The sequence below is a fragment of the Dendrobates tinctorius genome, unplaced genomic scaffold (assembly GCF_039654945.1).
Source record: "Dendrobates tinctorius isolate UK_male_01 unplaced genomic scaffold, ASM3965494v1 ptg000024l, whole genome shotgun sequence".
Classification (NCBI taxonomy): domain Eukaryota; kingdom Metazoa; phylum Chordata; class Amphibia; order Anura; family Dendrobatidae; genus Dendrobates; species Dendrobates tinctorius.
In genome coordinates this window covers 15739320-15758708 of record NW_027361692.1, presented here as the reverse complement: position 1 = coordinate 15758708, position 19389 = coordinate 15739320, and the positions used below count along the sequence as shown (strand labels likewise).

The following is a 19389-nucleotide window of genomic DNA, read 5'->3' as shown; positions in this document are numbered from 1 at the left end:
AGATGTATATCCCAGGATACTTGTGGTCTTTCCTGATGATGAAGTCATTTGTACTTTGAAACGCGTAGAATAAACCACCATTTCGCTTTATATCCTGGGTTATGTTAGAATCTGTTTAGTTTGTGACTATCCGCCATTTTCTTGTGGTGTTCTGGCTGCTGGTCTTTTTCCTCTGGTGCTGGGTTTGTTTTGGGTCAGGTGACTGTATCACTCTTTATTAACCTGCACCTGCCTCCCAGTCCTTGCTGGACAAAAGTGTTAAACCGCTGGAGTTCATGCTTGGTGCTTTGCTTTGCCTTCTGTGTGCTTTAATTTATGCAGTGCTGGGACCTCTGGCTCTGCTAGCCTTAGTTTATCTTTTCAGTTGGTTTCTGCAGCCTTTTCTGTGTTTTCTATTAGGAGGTGACCCGTTTTTGTACCCAGTCCTTAGATCTTTCAGGGATCCCCCTCCCCCTATCTATAGGTCTTCACTCGAGATTAACCTAGGATTGTCTGTAGGTCTGTTCGCAAGGAATGGGTTGCCCACTCCATCGTAGGGTATAAGCCTAGTCATAGTGCAGGATCAGATTTCCCCCTTCTACCTTAGTCATGTGTTGCAGATCTGTAACAGTTTGTCCAGCCCGAAAGAAGTATAAAAACAAAAAAAAAAACAAAAACAAAAAACCCTCCCTGATATCAGCAATATGAACAGCGTTCAAGATCTTGTTCAACGCCTGCAAAGGTTATTGTTGGAAGTTGCTAGCTTCCAAAAGCACATGAGTAATTGCCCTGGAATCCGCTCTGAAGAACCTAAAGTAGGCTTGCCTAAATGTTTTTCTGGTAAACGGCAGGAATTTTTTTCATTTAAAAATGCATGTTTACTTTATTTTCGGCTTAGACCCAGGTCTTCAGGGGCTGTCATTATTGCAAGGTGATCCGCAAGTTTGGGCATTTTCATTGTGTCCGGATGACCCTTGTTTGATGTCAGTAGAAGTGTTTTTTTCTGCCATGAGGGTATTATACGACGATCCTGATCGGTTCACTACAGCCGAGGCAGAACTCAGATGGCTGAAACAGGGTTCTGGCGATGCTGAGAGATATTGTACCCAGTTCAGACGATGGTCTGCAGAAGTCAGCTGGAATGATCCAGCACTCAAAAGTCAGTTTTTAGCAGTTTTGAATGACAGGGTTAAAGATTTACTCATTGCATATCCTGCACCTGCTACTTTGGAAAATGCTATGTAGTTGGCTATCCGAGTGGATAGAAGATTTTGAGGCAGGCAGAATGAGGAGAAGGCTTCAATTTTGCTGGACCCTGTCTCTTAAGAGACCCCTGTGGACTGTGGGGAACCGATGCAACTTGGGGCGATGTCCTCTCGTTCCCAGGATAGGGAGAGAAGGTTCTCTGAGGGGCTATGCCTTTATTGTGGTAAGGCTGGCCATTTTATTAAGCAATTTGAAGGATATATAAATAAGGAAAAGAGAAAAAAAAGGTCAATCAGAGTAATCCTCCCATTCGTATTGCATTTTTACGGTCCGCAGAAGTTTCTTTTTCTTGTAGTTCTACCTGTCGTGGTCATTCTATTGATTTTCAAGTGATGGTGGACTGTGGGTCTGCACTTAATTTGATTGATCAACAATTCCTAGACAAGTGTAAGATTGATTCTGTACATTTATCATGCCCTTTTCCTGTAGTGGCAATTGATAACACTCCTCTAGAGCAGGGGTGCGCTTCTCGAAAGGTCACCGGGTTTCCACTCACTGTGAATATGGAGCACCAGGAATCTTTAGATTTGTTTGTACTTGATAAATTGCCTTTTCCAGTTGTCTTTCGGTTACCCTGGTTAAAAATGCACAATCCTTTACTGGACTGGTCGGCAAGTACGATAAGATCCTGGGGTCAGGGGTGTTATGGGAAATGTTGTGATGTACACATTGCTGTTGTTGTGAAAAGTGAGCAACCTGAAGCCATTCAGGAATACTGGAAAGTATTTTCAGAAGTGGAGTCACAAGCTCTACCACCTCATAGAGATTATGATTGCGCTATTGAGTTCGTCCCAGGTGCTACTCTCTCTAACAGTTGTTTATTTAATCTGACGATTCCCGAGAGGGAGGCCTTAAAGGAATACCTGCAGACTAGTCTTGCTGCAGGTCATATAAGACCCTCTGTCCCCTGTGGCCGTGGGATTCTTTTTTGTAAAAAAAAAAAGATGAGGGCAGTGTCTGGATTTTAGGGAGATTAATGAGATCACTGTGCGCAATCCTTACCCCTTGCCGCTAATTCCAGATTTGTTTAACCAATTAGTTGGAGCCAAGTGGTTCTCTAAGATCAATCTCTGTGGGGCATATAATTTGCTGTGGGTAAAAGAAGGCGATTAATGGAAGACAGCCTTTAATACCCCGGAAGGTCATTTTTAGTGTCTAGTAATGCCTTTCAGCCTTACAAATGCTCCGGCGTTCTTTCAAAGTTTCATTAATGACATTCTGAGGCCGTTGAAAAGTAGGAGTGTTATTGTTTATTTGGATGATATTTTGATTTACTCGCCTGATCTGGAGTCGCATTGGCAGAGAGTTCGCGAGGTTCTGCAGATTCTGAGAGAAAACACACTCTTTGCTAAACTGGAGAAATGTGAGTTTGCGATACAGAAAATTAGTTTTTTGGGGTACTTTGTTTCCAGTGATGGGTTTGAGATGACCCCGGTGAAGGTTCAGGTGGTATTGGAGTGGTCTAGACCTGAATGCTTGAAGTCGATTCAGAGATTCTTGGGGTTTGCTAATTATTATAGAAAATTCATAAATAATTTTTCTGTTATCGCAAAACCCCTTACTGATCTTACAAAGAAGGGTTCCAATACTGTCCAATGGTCCCCTGAGGCTGTTAAGACTTTTGAGCATCTCAAGGAGAGGTTTAGCTCTGCTCATGTTTTGATCCAGACAGATGAGACTAAGCCCTTTCTGGTTGAGGTGGATGCCTCATCAGTAGGAGTGGGGGCTGTTCTGTCACAGGAAGGAGATGATGGGGTGCATCCCTGTGCGTTCTTTTCTAAGAAATTTTTGGAGGCGGAGCTCAACTACGAAGTTGGGAACCGAGAATTGCTGGCTATTAAGCTTGCATTTGAGCATTGGCGACATTTTTTTGAGGGCGCTAGACATCCTATGCAAGTCTTTACTGATCATACGAATCTGATCTACCTGGATGCTGCTAAACGTTTGAATGCCCGTCAATCTAGGTGGGCATTGTTTTTTGCCCTGTTCCATTTCTCTGTGACATATATCCCTGGGACAAAGAATGCTAAAGCTGATGCTTTGTCTCGAAGTTTCTCCCCAGCAGTTAATACTGAAAAGGAGGAATCTATTCTGCAGAGAGGGGTGGTGGTGGCAGCATTAGGTTCTGAGTTGGAAAATAACATTCTTAAAGCCCAGGATGTGGCACCGACTAACACTCCATATGGGAAATTATTTGTGCCTAAAGCCCTGAGAAGAGCTTTGTTTATGGAATGTCATGAGTCTCGTTTGGCCAGTTATCCAGGGATTGCCGAAACTAGAAAGTCAATTGCTTGGAGTTTCTGGTGGCCGGGGTGACTAAGAGAAATCGTCAAGTGGGTGCGTCAGTGTACCTTGTGCGCTAGGTCTAAGGCTTCTCATGCTCCGGCGGCAGGGTTGTTTTGCTCGTTAGAGGTTCCTAGTTCTTCATGGATGCATCTTGCAATGGATTTTATCACCGTCCTGCCGGTCTCTGAGGGTTTTTCTGTCATCTGGGTTGTAGTGGACCGGTTTAGTAAGATATGTCATATGGTCCTGTTCAATAAATTATCCTGCACTAAGACACTTGCCAGGGCATTTGTGAAAGAGATTGTCAGACTCCATGTTGTTCCCATGGACATTGTCTCCGATAGGGGACCACAGTTTGTGGCTCAATTTTGGCATGCCATTTGTGACAGACTTAACCCTCTGTCAGGAACAATATTCGCACTAACTCGTAATGGAACAATGTGCCTGTCAAGCGCAGGCTAGAAAAATACCTAGAATATCTAATTTTCTCAATTTCAGTGATCTAAAAGTGATCAGAGACCTTCATAGGGATGTAATAAAAGAGACTACACATTATCAGGTGCAAAACAAACCCATTTACTCAACATAAAAGTAATAACTTTGATATACACAAATTTCAAAACTCCTGAGAAGTACACTTTCATTTGTAAGAAAATCTGCCTTATTTATATGAAATATCCACAAACCTTTCTCTATCCATTCATAAAACAAGCTAAATAAACAATATTAATGACTAAAAACATTACATACCAACCTTATAAAGTGTGATGTGTTCGGGACCAATGAGCCTGAGAAGCCAGCACAGCTATATCTTCCTTCCTGAAGCTCTGCAGACCAACTGTGGTATCAGGTTTCACACAGCAGCTAGAGCCAGGAGACTATCTAGAGGGAGGGGGTTTCCTGAAAATCTGGTGAGAAGGGAGAAATGAAAGTAGAAGAGACCTGTCAGATCCATTGTTCCTGACGGAGGGTTAAGGTTCATTTGTCATTTTCGTCGGGTTATCATCCGGAGTCCAATGGACAGACAGAGAGGAAGAACCAGGACTTTGAGCAGTTTTTGAGATGTTTCGTAGCAGACAATCAGGAGATGTGGTCGGAATATCTACCATTAGCTGAGTTTCCTCTAAATAATCATACATCTTCTTCGGCTGGGTGTTCTTTTTTTGTTGCACTGGGAAGCATCCATCTTTTGGTCCTTTTTCTAGGATTGGGGTGGCTGTGCCTGAGGAGGAGAGTTTTTCTGGAAATTTGGAATGGGTTTGGACGAGTGTGCGCTATAATCTGAACCAGGCTAAAAGGAGGTCTAAGAAATATTTTGACAAGAGAAGAAGGGAGGCGAGGTTTTTGTTGGGGACATGGTTTGGTTGTTGTCTAGGAATCTGCATTTGAAGATCCCTTCTAAAAAGTTGGGGCCTAAGTTTGTAGGACCCTTCAAAGTGGTTCAGATTGTCAACTCGGCAGTGGTGAGATTGGACATTCCTTCGTCCTGGAAAATTAATTCAGTTTTTCATGTATCTTTGCTGAAGAAAGTTGACACACCAGATAAGGTGGCTATGCTGTCTGCTCCTCCAATTGATGAGGACTGCAAGTTTGAGATTCCACGCTTTCTTAATTCCAGGTGGCACAGAGGAGGGTTACAGTATCTCGTGTCCTGGAAGGGTTTCGGTCCCGAGGACAATTCCTGGGTGAAAGCTGTGGACTTCTCAACCTCAAGATTAATTAAGGCTTTTCACAGGATATTTCCGAATAAGGCTCGGCCTAGAGGATCCTGGGGATCCTCGTTAAAGGGGAGGTACTGTTAGAATCTGTTTAGTTTGTGACTATCTGCCAGTTTCTTGTGGTGTTCAAGCTGCTGGTCTTTTTCCTCTGGTGCTGGGTTTGTCTTGGGTCAGGTGATTGTATCACTCTTTATTAACCTGCATCTGCCTCCCAGTCCTTGCTGGACAAAAGTGTTAATCCACTTGAGTTCTGGCTTGGTGCTTTGCTTTGCCTTCTGTGTGCTTTAATTTATGCAGTGCTGGGGCCTCTGGCTCTGCTAGCCTTAGTTTCTCTTTTCAGTTGGTTTCTGCAGCCTTCTCTGTGTTTTCTATTAGGAGGTGACCCATTTTTGTACCCAGTCCTTAGATCTTTCAGGGCCCCCCCTCCCCCTATCTATAGGTCTTCGCTCGAGATTAACCTAGGATCGTCATTGGTGGGTCTATTCACAAGGAATGGGTTGCCCACTCCATCGTAGGGTATCAGCCTAGTCATAGTGCAGGGTCAGTTTTCCCCCTTCTACCCTAGTCCTGTGTTGCAGATCCGTAATAGGTTATACGTCTCATTAACTGTCGGCAAGCGCATTAACCACCCACAGACCTTTTGTTCCGTCCTTTGTTGTCTTATGGTCAATTGCTGACCCGTGGATCTGCTGCAGCTGAAATTCCATATGACATGCTTTTTGAATATGTCTAGAAGGTTAGTGTAATCTGATTTTACCGCCTGTCATATCTCTCGGCTAAGACCCTTTTTTTGCGCTGATCACTCCTACAGCTCTGTGAGTATTCTCATACTGTATACACTGAAAGAATTGGTATTCACATATGCATAGACAAGGGACTTTGGGATCCCCTCATCTGTTTTTTCACGCAAAACCTGTATGGCAGAATGTTCTTGCTTCCTTCATACCTCAAAACAAATTAAAACTGAATATATTAAGGAACTGTCCGGATTCTCATGGTCTGTAACTTGCCATACACTGCTTTTGAGAAGGCTGTTCATTTTCATTTACTGCTAGTACCATAGGTGCTGGAAATTCATTCTTCTTATATCCCAGCATGCACTATCCCTTTCATTATTAAATGGTTTTCCTGCTATGAGGTTAAAGCAAGAATCTCTAATATGTCAGGATACCAGTTGACAAACAAGGGAGAAGAAGCTAAGAAACAAACACATCACGTCCTGGCAGTGGGCATCAATTTAGATGGACGTGTGGCATCTAATGGTAAACCTTTACCAGTGATTTTCAGGGATAATTCAAAGTAATTTGTAATAAAGTGATTTGCATATAATTTATATTTTTTTTTTGCTTTATTGCCTTGCCTTACTGATAAACATTTCTCCATGTATTTACTTTCTGTTAGATGTTTTCTGGGTTTGTGCTTATAATTACAAGCTTGAGCCTCTCATGAGATGGAAAGTATAGTTGTACAGACTATCTCAGATTCCCATTAGCCTATAAAGACAATAAAATTGAAATAGAGAGCAGGACTGAGAGAAAGTTAAAGGAAAAATAACTGCAGTTGTAGGTTTTATTCTTTAGTGGTCTATAGTTTATTGACAGATTTCAGTGCGGAATGCAAGAGAACATTTCCACAGGCTTCCTGCTAACCTTCTCTGTGCTTCCATCAGGAACGTTTTGATATAGAGGTCTCTATGGATGCAGCAGGTTCTATTCTCATTCTGTGCCAATCTACACTATCAAAGAAGTGAAAATGAAAAAGTGCTCACAATGTGCAAGTGTGCACTAATAAATGACTCATAGTGACATATGACCCAAAATAATATAGACACATATTGCCAATATCTTAAGTTATTTGTGATCTTGAAGTTGCAATATCTACTAGCTCTGTTTGAGGTCTTTATGTGTAGTGAAGAACCTGTTTAAAGCAAAAAAAATATTGGAGTAATTATTATCTCTATATATAAAAATGAATGTGTGTATCACCAACCAATCACAAAGCATCTTTCATTTCACCAGAGCTGGTTAAAAGAAGCTGAGCTGTGATTGGTTGCTATGACCAACAGTTTTCCCACTTGACAACACCTCAGAAGACACTGACATGGTAGGAGAAATCTAGCATCCCTGGGAACATAAGCTCCCAGCCATTGTCTGCCCCCCTGAAAGGAGCACAGAGCACATGACAGAAATGAATCCCCCCCTCCCGTGCCCATATACCCATCGCACATCCTCCATCATATAGGCAAATCTTCCCTCTTAAAGGGATCATTGGTATGGAAGTCAGAGCAAATCCATCCAGCACTTTGGTTCTGACCCAAGGGTCTCTTAAAGGGATTATTGGTATGGAATTTAGGGAAAATCCACTCAGCTCTGTAATTCTCACCCCAGGCCATTCTTAAAGGGATCTCCGGTATGGAAGTCAGGGCAAATCCATCCAGCACTTTAATTCTGACCCCAGACCTCTCTTAAATGGATCCCCGGTATGGAAGTCAGGGAAATTGCCTTCAAATGCTCTGGTACTGACCCCAGGCTCTCTTAAAGGGATCTCCTGTATGGAAGTTAGGGCAAATCCCTCGGTGCTCTGATTCTGACCCCAGGGTTCTATTAAAGGGATCATTGGTTTGCAAGTCAGGGCAAATCCACTCAGCGCTCTGGTTCTGACGCCAGGCCTCTCTTAAAGGGACCCCCAGTAAGGAAGTTAGGACCGTTCCTCTCAGCTCTCTGGTTCTGACTCCAGCCTGACGGGATGATGTGGAATATTAGTGGTAGTTGTCCGGTGGCTCTGGCTGATGGAATGATATGGGATATTAGGAGTAGTAGTCCAGTGGCTCTGGCTGATGGGATGATGTGGGATATTGTGGGTAGTAGTCCGGTGGCTCTGGCTGATGGGATAATGTGGGATATTAGGGGTAGTAGTCCGGTGGCTCGGGCTGATGGGATGATGTGGGATATTAGGGGTAGTAGTCCGGTAGCTCTGGCTGACAGGATGATGTGGGATGTTAATGGTAGTTGTCCGGTGGCTCTGGCTGATGGGATGATGTGGGATATTAGGGGTAGTAGTCCAGTGGCTCTGGCTGACGGGATGATGTGGGATATTAGAGGTAGTAGTCCGGTGGCTCTGGCTGACGGGATGATGTGGGATATTATAGTGAATTTGGCTATGCGGAGTGGGCAGGGCTCTACACTCAGCTTTATATATGTAGATATAATCATTATCATTTGTTATAACTAACCATAGTTAGTTACTATGCCCGGGCAGCGCCGGGCTCTTAAGCTATTTAATAATATTTTTTGTTTTAGTAGCTGTTTTCTTTCTTCATGCACATAAACTAAATTATACTGAACCCTAAACACAGAAAATGCACAAAAAATGTATCTTAGCAGTATCTACTAGAGATGAGCAGATTGATCTGTAGATGATCAATTTCTTGAAGTCCGTTTCCCATACTGCTGAAGCATCAAAGAGAAGGCAAATGTAATTTTGCATTGCCACACAGGCCGCCCCATAATGCCCTGCAGGTATGACATACTACAGATTATCATACCTTGAACAGGAGTGATCATTACCTGGGCCATCACAGATCAGCGGTTCCCAGTGGAGCACAGTTTGTGCGACAGTCGTTTTCTATCTACAGAGTCACTAAGTCAAGTCTGTCTCTCCTGTAGAGTGTAAGTTTTTATGATCATCAGGGTCCTTTTTTCCTCTTTTCTGTAGACTGTAAGCTCTTGTGGTCAGCAGGATCCTCTCTCTCTCCTGTAGAGTGTAATCTCTTGTGGTCAGTGGGGTTATCCCTTTCTCTCTCTCTCCTGTAGAGTGTATTCTCTTTTGGTCAGCAGGGTTCTCTCTCCTCTCCCCAATGTGTATTTTCAAATCAATTACAAGGTTTCCAGTATTGAGATTCGTGTGAATTTATTCACCGTAAATCAAATTTTGCTGGAAAATTTTAATGTCAAAATATCTCTAATCCCTAGTACCCACTTGAAAGTCTTCCTTTTTTATGATACCATTTATTGGTGTGGACACAAGCAAGCACAAGGGGGTCAATGCTTAGCTGCTCTTGTGCCAAGTGATTCCAGTGTCAAGGGGTTCCTGTTGCACTTGCACAAAAGTAGGGTGGGGAAGTAGAAGATGATGTGCTCTCAGATCAGTAGCTCTTGTTCCCAGTGGACCTTTTGCATTCAGCTCATACATTGACGCATTGGTGGGGAGAAAGGTAAAAATGAAGGCCGTGTAATGCAATAGAATTGCACTGTGCCCTGCACTTAGCAGTGTGTCAGAGAGTGGCTCCTTTTGCACTGAACTGAACTTGGACTTAGTCAAGCGGGACACCATGCAAGCGTCCATGTTATTTTTTTCTGGGTATTTTGTGTATTTAAAATAGCTGAAGTTTTGCATTACAACTAGTTTTCCTAATTCCAGCTAGCAATTTTCAGGAGCATGGTTGAAACAGTTGAAACTAAAAGTTTACTTACACAATATAACAAGATACATATGCATGTTTTTCTGAATATCTGACATAAAATCAGAATAAACCTTTCCCATTTTTAGTCAATTAGGATTACCATAATTATTAATATCTGCCAAATGCCAGAATAATGAGAAAGAGAGAGAATGTTATAAGGCATTTGTATTACTTACTGCAAAGTTTACATACATTCCATTACTATTTGGTACCATTGCCCTTAAGCTTTAACTTCCTGGCTGATATCTTGAGATGTTGCTTCAGTATTGCCAGATAATCTTCTTTTCTCATGATGCCATCTATTTTGTGAAGTGCACCAGTCCCTCATGCAGCAAACCAACACCACAGCATGATGCTGTCACCCTTGTATTTCACAGTTGAGATGGTGTTCTTATGCTTCCAAGCTTCTCCCTTTTTCCTCCAAACGTCGATGGTCATTATGCCCAATTTGAGTTTCTTCAAAAAGTAAGGTCTTTGTTCCTGTGTGCATTTGCAAACATTAGTCTGGCTTTTTTATGTTTCTTTTGGAGTAATGGCTTCTTCTTGGCATAGTGGCCTTTTCAACCCATGTTGATACAGTACTTGTTTCACTGTGGATATTGACACAATCTTACCAGCTTCAACTATCATCTTCACTAGGTCTTTTGCTTTTTTCCTTGGGTTGATATGCACATGTCGGACCAAAGCACGTTCATCTCTGGGACACAGAACCCAGTTCCTTCCTGAGAGATATGATGGCTGAACATTCTCATCTTGTTTGAACTTGCATATAATTGTTTATACAGATGAACAAGGCACCTTCAGGTATCTTGAATTTGTACCCAAGAATGAGCAAGACTTGTGCAAGTCCACAATTCTACTCCTGATATCTTGGCTGATTTCTTGAGACATTCCCATGATGTTACACAAAGAAGCAGTGTGTTTCAGGTGTGCATTAAAATACATCCTCAGGTGTGTCTCTTTTAACTTAGATGTTGCTAAAAATAGCTTCCAAACACATGACATCTGTCATGATCCAGTGTTGGATCTGGCGGTATTAAATGCATTAAGTGAACTTTTTTCCTTTGGTTCCAAAGTTGTCGTGATAGCCCCCGGTGGCCATTAGAATTATCACACGTGGTGTCGTTCATTCTAAGTTGCCCGGTGGTGGGGAATGGTATCGCACCTTAGGTTTAGGTTAATGTTCACTTAATTATGGATCAGGTGTGACACCCTATAAAGGTGTGCTCAGGGTATGCAATCATCGTTGGTGATAGTTGTTAATTTGCAACCAACCTTGGTGGTGGAAGGAGCTGAAGAGAGTGCTCAGCTCAATCTGAGTCCTGGTGTGGAAGGAGTCACAGAAGGGAGTTCTTGGCAGCTATTCAGGAGGAAGGCTGCAGTCTGTCGCTGGACTCTGTGCTGGAGCTTTAGCACAGAGAGAGCTAAGTTTTCTGTTTCCCCTGTTTGTGACTTTCCTTATGTATGTTCTAGTGCAGTGGTGGGATTAGTCTCCGCACCGACCTATTCCCTAGTGAGGGTTTAGGTTTAGGGCGAGCTAGGGTATTTAGGCGTGCGGCGACAGGTGAGGAGCCTGTATAGGGAATGTTAGGAGTGTAGGGACTCTGGCTCAGGGGAGCTTAGGAGGTCTCCACGTCCCCCATTTCCTATCGCAGGGCCCACCACTGTAATTGTTCCCTGTGTTTACCCTTATTCTTTAAATTCGCCAGCTGGAGGCGGGGTACCCAGTTCTACGTGTATTTCTTAAATTCGCCAGCTGGAGGCGGTGTATCCGGCTGCACGTCCCATTATTGTTTAAATTCGCCTTGCTGGAGGCGCTGTATCCAGGATCACGTGTGTCATAAATTCGCCCTGCTGGAGGCGCTGTGTCCAGTCACACGTGATCATTACAACATCATCATATGGGCAGTCCAGAATTGTTTAAAGGCATAGTAATCTTAATGTATGTAAACTTTTGACTTTTCAGTTTAAAAATGCCTTTAAACATTCTCTCATTATTCTGGCATTTGGCAAATATTAATAATTATGATAATCCTAATTGGCCTAAAACCAGAAAGGTTTAGACTGATTTCAAGACATATATTTATACAGTGTAAAACTACACTTCTATTTTCAATTGTATATTATATATATCGCAGACGTTGTGCTGAGACAAGAACTCTGCCCTTAAATAAATGCATTTTCTCTTTCATTCACCGTCCTCGCACGGGCTACCAGGACCATATGCAATACGTGTTGTTAATTCATTAATTTTTGTTGGCAAGTATATATAACTAATACTCCACACTATATCTGGTATTGCTAGGTGACAGGTTTCTTTTACAATTATCTACATAATTTTGTTGTACATGTTGCACGGCATTATTAAAGTGTTCTTGGCATGGAAGACTACTATTACCTTTAAGTGGCTTGGAGATATGCAGTTGTGCGTTTCATGTCCCCAGTCCCTCAATCTCTGTAATTTGATCTACAAATGTCACTAATATTATAAATAAAACAAACACTACATAAACCTTATTTGCTTTTAATTTTAAGTGTTTATAGATGAACAAGGGAACTTAAATTTCCAATTTACCTCGTGAAGCATTTTGTGAGCTTGTTAAAGGCCAACTAACAGCTAAATCAGAACTATTTATTCCTCCACTAATTTAATTCAAGTGGGTATTTAAAATCTCATAACTCTAAATGATGCTTCTTCCAGATGGTAAATTAATGTAATTTTAGCAAGAAGAGAAGTTGCACAGATATCTAGTATTTAGAACACTTGCTGATTTAATGCTGTGCACCCACCAATGCACAGATGTTGCTTATCATTTTAGTGCCAGCCTGTCTCTATATTTCCACTTACTGTGATCTGTGGAATGAAGATTGGAGGGTATTGAAGATCTAAGTTGTTTGCATTATTATCACCGTGTTAATAATTCAGCAGTAATGCACACAGTTTTCAATTATAAATGTCTTTTTTTTCCACAGGGTTTGGATGGTATTCCAGGCCTTCAAGGTCCAATTGGCCCCAAGGGAGAAAAGGTAGAATACATTTGTAATTAAATTTTGGTTGCAAAGAAAATAATTGCCCATATAAAAATGCAATCATTGTTTCAAGGGTAGTCATTTATGAAGGATATAAATGTATCTGATGTATTAGAATGGTATTTATATACAACGGACCTGTGCATTTCTCAGCTTAGGGAGATGTCAAATAGTCAGATCTCAACAGCGACGCAGGAGCGATACGGAACAATATGACGGTCGTTGGGACCCTGTCTCTCAGACCTGTAGTATTGAGGTCGTTCGTCGTTGTTATCCCTGTCAAACACAGCGATGCATGCTGGCCAGTGGGACACCAGCGATCAAAAAATGGCCCAGGACATTCGAGCACGATCAGCAACATCGCAGCAGGGGCCCGATCGCCGCTATGTCTCACACGTAGCAAGATCGCAGGCGAGACCGCTGTTGTATCACAAAATCCGTGACGCAACAGTGATCGCGCTAGCGATCTCGCTATGTGAGACCGGGGCTTTACAAGTCTACAATGTAACATAAAATGGAAATATTGACACTTTTCTATTTGTCAGATTATCTTTCATGATCAGAATCTGCATAATAGCTAATGCCTAATTAAATAATCAAAGTAGAATAATTAAAGGAAACCTGACAGCTGATAATCCACAAGCAGCATTTACCTGGCACTGATTCAGCCAGGTGTGATGACTATGTTAGGGATACTTGACTCTGGAACAATGCGTCACTTCAGAGAAAAAACATACTTTAAAGCCAGATGACTATCGAGCCACACAAGAAACTATTCTGAAAGGTCAGTCCAAGCGGCTTCTCCCTGCCCACACTCATTGAGTGACAGATCTCTCCCCGCCCACACCCATTGAGTGACAGATCTCTCCCTGTCTCCCTGTGTGTGTTTATGAAGAGACCTGTGACTCACTAACAGCAGATGGGGAGAAGATGACAAGAACTGGCCTTTCTGATTAGTATCCCCTGCAGCTTTGTCCACAGTGGCTTTTAAAGCATGTTTTCTCTGAAATGCTGCATTAAGTCAAACATGCATGGCTAAAATTATAAGCCAGTATTTGATACATGTTGCCTATGGATCGAGCAGCATGTCAGGTTCCCTTTAAGAACACGTTCAAGTCAAGAAATCTTGAAGGTCACTACTAGTGGACTAGTTTAGCAAAACTGTCATATGAAAGGGAACTTATCATAAACTTTAATCCACTTCACCAAACCATTTATAAGACTAATTAGCCTTTTAAAAGATTTGTTTAAGACCCCAAAATCCGAAAACAGAAATGTGAAATTGTGTTTTGAAGTTCACTATGTATTAGTCTGGAAGTGCATTGGGGCATGATGATGCGTCTTCATCTGGTTTACTGAAAGCTTGCTCTGGTACATGGCCAACAAAATGAAATCAACCAGAGGAGGCTGGAACATGGCAGGGAATACATTGTGAGGCTAAAGAGCTGAAAATGTCTTGTCATGCCCTAATGAACTTCCATACTGATCTTCATAATGCGATATCATGCTGATACAGTAGCAGCAGCACTTTGAGGTCATAAGGGGATTAATAGAATAATATTTTAAAAAGATTATCATTATTTTAAGTAGTTTTGGGGACAAAAGTTTCTGACAGTTTCTTTTTAAACATGCTGTAAGAACTGAATGCAGCATTTTTCAGAGCAGAAGCAGCTCAGTAATACATGCATAGTTTTGTAAGAAAATATTCAATGCTCCTCTGTCTGCATATTTCCTCCTATTGTATAACATGCTCCCTGGATAAAAGTAAAACTAATGAGACAAAAAAATCCTGGCTTAATATAATGTTTTCAGAAGCCAGTCTAGGTTTTCCAACATCCAGGGAAAAAATTGTTTGGCATCCTCTGCTATACACAGCTGAAGCAATTTGAGTAGCCTCATATGCGATTTACATACTTACAATCACATGCTGACAAACTGCTCTTCCTAATTCTCACAATGTTCAGTGAAATACTGCAACCCCTGCCTCATTGAGAGAAGGAGGAAGAGAAGCTAGCCAGCATGTGACCATAGGTATGAAAATTACTTGAGTGGTCATGTGATGACTGCTCGAACTGGCAAGCAGAATCAGTTTCTGACAGTGAGTTTATTACGTGCTGTTAGGATTGTACATGCTATAGTGCTGAATTTTATAATTAAAGGGGTTGTCCATGTTTGTTATGAAACTCTCCAGTCACTCTGTGTGCACACTTCTGAATCTGCACACTGTCAGGATTCTATCATGTTGGCAACAAATGCAGGTTGTCATGTGCCGAAAAGTATGCAATTTGCATATTTTTGAACACATTCTGACTAGCCATGCAAGGCCTCACTCAATACATGTGAATTACGTGAGGCAGCGCACGTCTAGTTGGCACGTGACCTACCGCTCCAACGGGAGCACCAGAAAATGTGTGTGCAGTGAAGATTCAGAAGTTTTTAGTCACATAAACATAGATAAACCTGTACAACCCATTAATGCCTTGACTTCTCAGATGGCACAATACTTTATTAACATAGCCATGTATCATGTAATCTGACAAGTTATTTATTGCTAAATGTGTGCAGAATTAGATCCAATAAAAGCACAAGAATACATCACCAGAACCACCATCAGTACAGAAATACATCACCAGAACCACCATCAGTACAGAAATACATCACCAAAACCACCAACAGTAAATGAATACGTCACCACAACCATTATCAGTTCATTAATACATCACCAGAAACACCATCAGTACATAAATACATCACCAAAACCATTATCAATATATGCCTAATCACCAAGCTTAGTACAGCAATCAATTGTAAGGTCAGGTCAGCACCATATATTATTGCATCGCATGAACCTACAACTCCCGGTAGGTCCTTAACAATGGTTAGGAGATACTGGTAGTTGTTGTTTCCAGGCATCATCAGACTTCAGACTGCATGCAGGAATGTCAGTACTGACGAGATGTGGTCAGTATCACAAATAAACATTTACCTTCACCTTATAGGTGACATCTTCTCTGACTCGAGTCATTCTCTTTCTTTTCATCTCCATCTTGTCCAGATGCCATGAAGAATTTGCACATCCACAGCTCATCTCTGCAGACTTCCCTCTTCTCTGCTCTTCTGCAGCACATCCCCATACAGATATAAAAAATTTCCATCCAAGCTTTGCCTCATTGCACTCTGTCCCCTCCATACTGTGTCTCACAATAGCCTTCCATGCTTCCCAATACTCAGTTTTTATACTGTGCCCCTCATACATTTCTCCCCCATTAATTTCTCCTCCATAATGTCCCCTCACTTCTTTTCCCTACTAATTCCTTACACATTTCTCCCCCTAAATATCCACTTACACATTCCACCACACTATCTCAAGTCCACCCCATTCTCCATAATGTTTCCTCACATCTTATCTCCCCCTTCTCCACATACTGTCTCTTAATACATTCTGTTTCAGATACTGCTGCCTCACACAATCCCCCTTACTCCCTATACTGTGTCCCCACACATTTCTCTCTCCCCATACTGTCTCTTCAAACTCCCAGCTGTCAGTCACTGATAGGACCGCCCACTGGACCAAAAATCCCACAGGTTTAAATGATCAAAACACATGTTATACTGAATTTTTTTTATCACAAAACCATATATCAATATGCTACACTGCCCTGCTCTATAACATGTTGCCTGCAGATTGGACTGCATCTTCATGGTAACAGGTTCTCTTTAAAGCTTATTTCTGACTTCTTTAATTTTTCAATAGACAAATGGGGATCCTAAAAGGCGCTAAGCAGTAAACAATGTGGAAATAGATAACTACTTTAATGGACTAAGAAATTTTTGTGAGAGAATTTAAGGAGAGGTGTAAGATGAACAATAAAAGTACAATACTTTATCAGAAATAATTTAAAAGACAATATGTTAAAAAGTGCCATTATAGTGCAAGGTGATTTGGCTCATCACCTTGCACTATATTGGCACTTTTTTAACATATTGTTTGTCTTTTAATTTATTTCTTACAAAGTATTGTACTTTCATTGTTCATCTTATGCCTCTCTTTATATGCTCTCTCTGTTGTAGTATAGAACAGCTTTTTATACAGTCCTATTTGGATGCTAGAAAACGTTCTGTCCCACTGGACCATATAATTATTGTTGAATTATTATTGGCATCATTAGCTAGGGAATCAATATCTGCTTTTGTAAGAAATTTTTCTGTGGTTTCTGCTAAAAACTAGCTTCTCATTTCACCATTTCTCTCCTTTTCAGAGCTTTTCAGACTATTAACCCCTTAACGATCAGGGGTATTTTTGGTTTTGCATTTTCATTTTTCCCTCCCCTTCTTTCCTGAGCCATAACCTTTTTATTTTTTCATAAGTATGGCTGTGTGAGAGCATATTTTTTGCGGGACGAGTTGTACTTTTGAACAATACCATTGGTTTTACCATGTCATGTATTACAAAATGGGAAAAAAAATTCCAAGTGTGGTGAAACTGCAAAAAAGTGCAATCCCACACTTGTTTTTTGTTTGGCTTTTTTGCTAGGTTCACTAAATGTTAAAACTGATCTGCCATTATTATTCTCCAGGTCCTTACCGGTTCATAGACACCAAACATGTCTAGGTTCTTTTTTTATCTAAGTGGTAAAAAAAATTCCAAAATTTGTTAAAAAAAATTATGCCATCTTCCGAGACCCGTAGCGTCTCCATTTTTCGTGATCTGGGGTTGGGTGAGGGCTTATTTTTTGCACTGACCTGACATTTTTAATTATATCACGTTTGTGCAGACAAGTTCTTTTGATTGCCTGTTATTGCATTTTAATGCAATGTCACAGCGACAAAACAAACGTAATTCTGGCGTTTTGATTTTTTTTCTCACTACGCCGTTTAGTGATCGGGTTAATCCTTTTTTTATTGATAGATCAGGCGATTCTGAACATGGCGATACCTAATATGTGTATGTGTGATTTTTTTCTAATTGTTTTATTTTGAATGGGGCAAGAGGGAGGTAATTTAAACTTTTTTTTTATATTTTTCATATTTTTTAAAACATTTTTTTTAAATTTTGGCATGCTTCAATAGCCTCCATGGAAGGCTAGCAGCATCCACAACTCGATCGGCTCTGGTACAAACAGGCGATGAGCAGGTCGCCTATATGTAGCAGAAATACTGCATTGCTATGAGCGCCGACCACCAAGTGGCGCTCATAGCAATGAGACAGCAACAACCATAAAGGTCTCTATGAGACCTCTGGTTGTAATGCCAATGCATCACTGACCCCCGATCACGTGACGAGGGTCAGCGATGCGCTCATTTTTGGCCCGGCGGCCGGAAGCGCCGGTTAAATGCCACTGTCAATGTTTGACAGCGGCGTTTGAATAGTTAATAGGCGCAGGTGGATCGTGATTCCGAATGCACCTATTGCGGGGTCACATGTCAGCTGTTCAAAACAGCTACCATGTCCTGGCTTTGATGTGGGCTCACCACCAGAGCCCTCATCAAAGCGGGGGAGACGTCCAATGACTGACTGTGTCCATCATTGGACGTTAAGGGGTTAAAGTGATGGTCTGTATCTCAAAGTAATGTGTTATACATTGCATTTAAACATACTATACAATATTATTTATTTTTTAGGGTGAAACTGGACCACCAGGGCCGGCAGCATCACCTGTGAGTAAATGCATGGGTTGCAGTTTATCATAAATATGTACCGAGCTGAAAATTAGGGCTTCTTTTGCAATAATAATAATCTTTATTTTTATATAGCGCTAACAAATTCCGCTGCACTTTACAGTTTGCACACATTATCATCACTGTCCCGATGGGGCTCACAATCTAAATTCCCTATTAGTATGTCTTTAGAATGTGGGAGGAAACCCACGCAAACATGGGGAGAACATACAAACTCATTGCAGATGTTGTCCTTGGTGGGATTCAAACCACTGAGCCACCGTGCCGCCCCTTTTTGCAATGTTGTGTGAGTAACATTTAAAACAGTCAATTGGGAAGAGGCAAATATAGTTTGTTATATATGAATGTATAGTTTATTCATGGTATACAGTACAGGTCAACAGTCTGGACACAACTATCCATGTAATGATTTTCCTTGTTTTTATTGGAATGTGCATATTGTAGATTCAAAGTGAAGGAAACAAGAAATATAGGAACATGTAAAACAGACCAGAACATGTCACCTGGAATAATTTGATTTGTGGAATCACCAACCTTTAGAAAGTGTTTGCATGGTGTATTTTGCAGTGATATTGTTAATGCACAGTTCCATACAGTGCTGAGCCTTATTCCAGGATTGTTTTAAGCCTGAATATGGCAAGAACCACTCAACTATGTAAAGAGAAATGACAGTCCTTGATTACTTTAGGACATGAAAGTCAGTCTATCAGGAAAATTTCTAAAACCTTGCAGAAAAGCTCAAATGCGATCGTAAAAGCCATCAATAACTATGTTGAAACTGGCTTACATAAGGAAAGGAAGACTAAAAATTACCAAATCTGTTGCGAGTAAGTCTATCAGAGTTACCGGCCTCAGAAACTAAAAATTGACAGCAGCTCAGATAACTGTTTTCTGTCCAGTGGAGACTGTTCAATTTGCTATAAATCAGCCACTGCTGATTACAGCAAATAAGAAGAGATTTGTTTGCAC

The 19389-nt window shown here is 41.3% G+C and overlaps 1 protein-coding gene across 1 annotated transcript in view; it reads left to right on the top strand.

Annotated features, from left to right (window-relative positions):
- Positions 1 to 19389, top strand: part of COL19A1 (collagen type XIX alpha 1 chain) — a 1445738-nt gene that overhangs the window by 581929 nt on the left and 844420 nt on the right. The window contains exons 14-15 of the mRNA XM_073569423.1: positions 12685 to 12738; positions 18364 to 18399. Of these exons, the coding sequence (XP_073425524.1) occupies positions 12685 to 12738; positions 18364 to 18399 (90 nt within the window). The remainder of the gene's footprint in view (positions 1 to 12684; positions 12739 to 18363; positions 18400 to 19389) is intronic.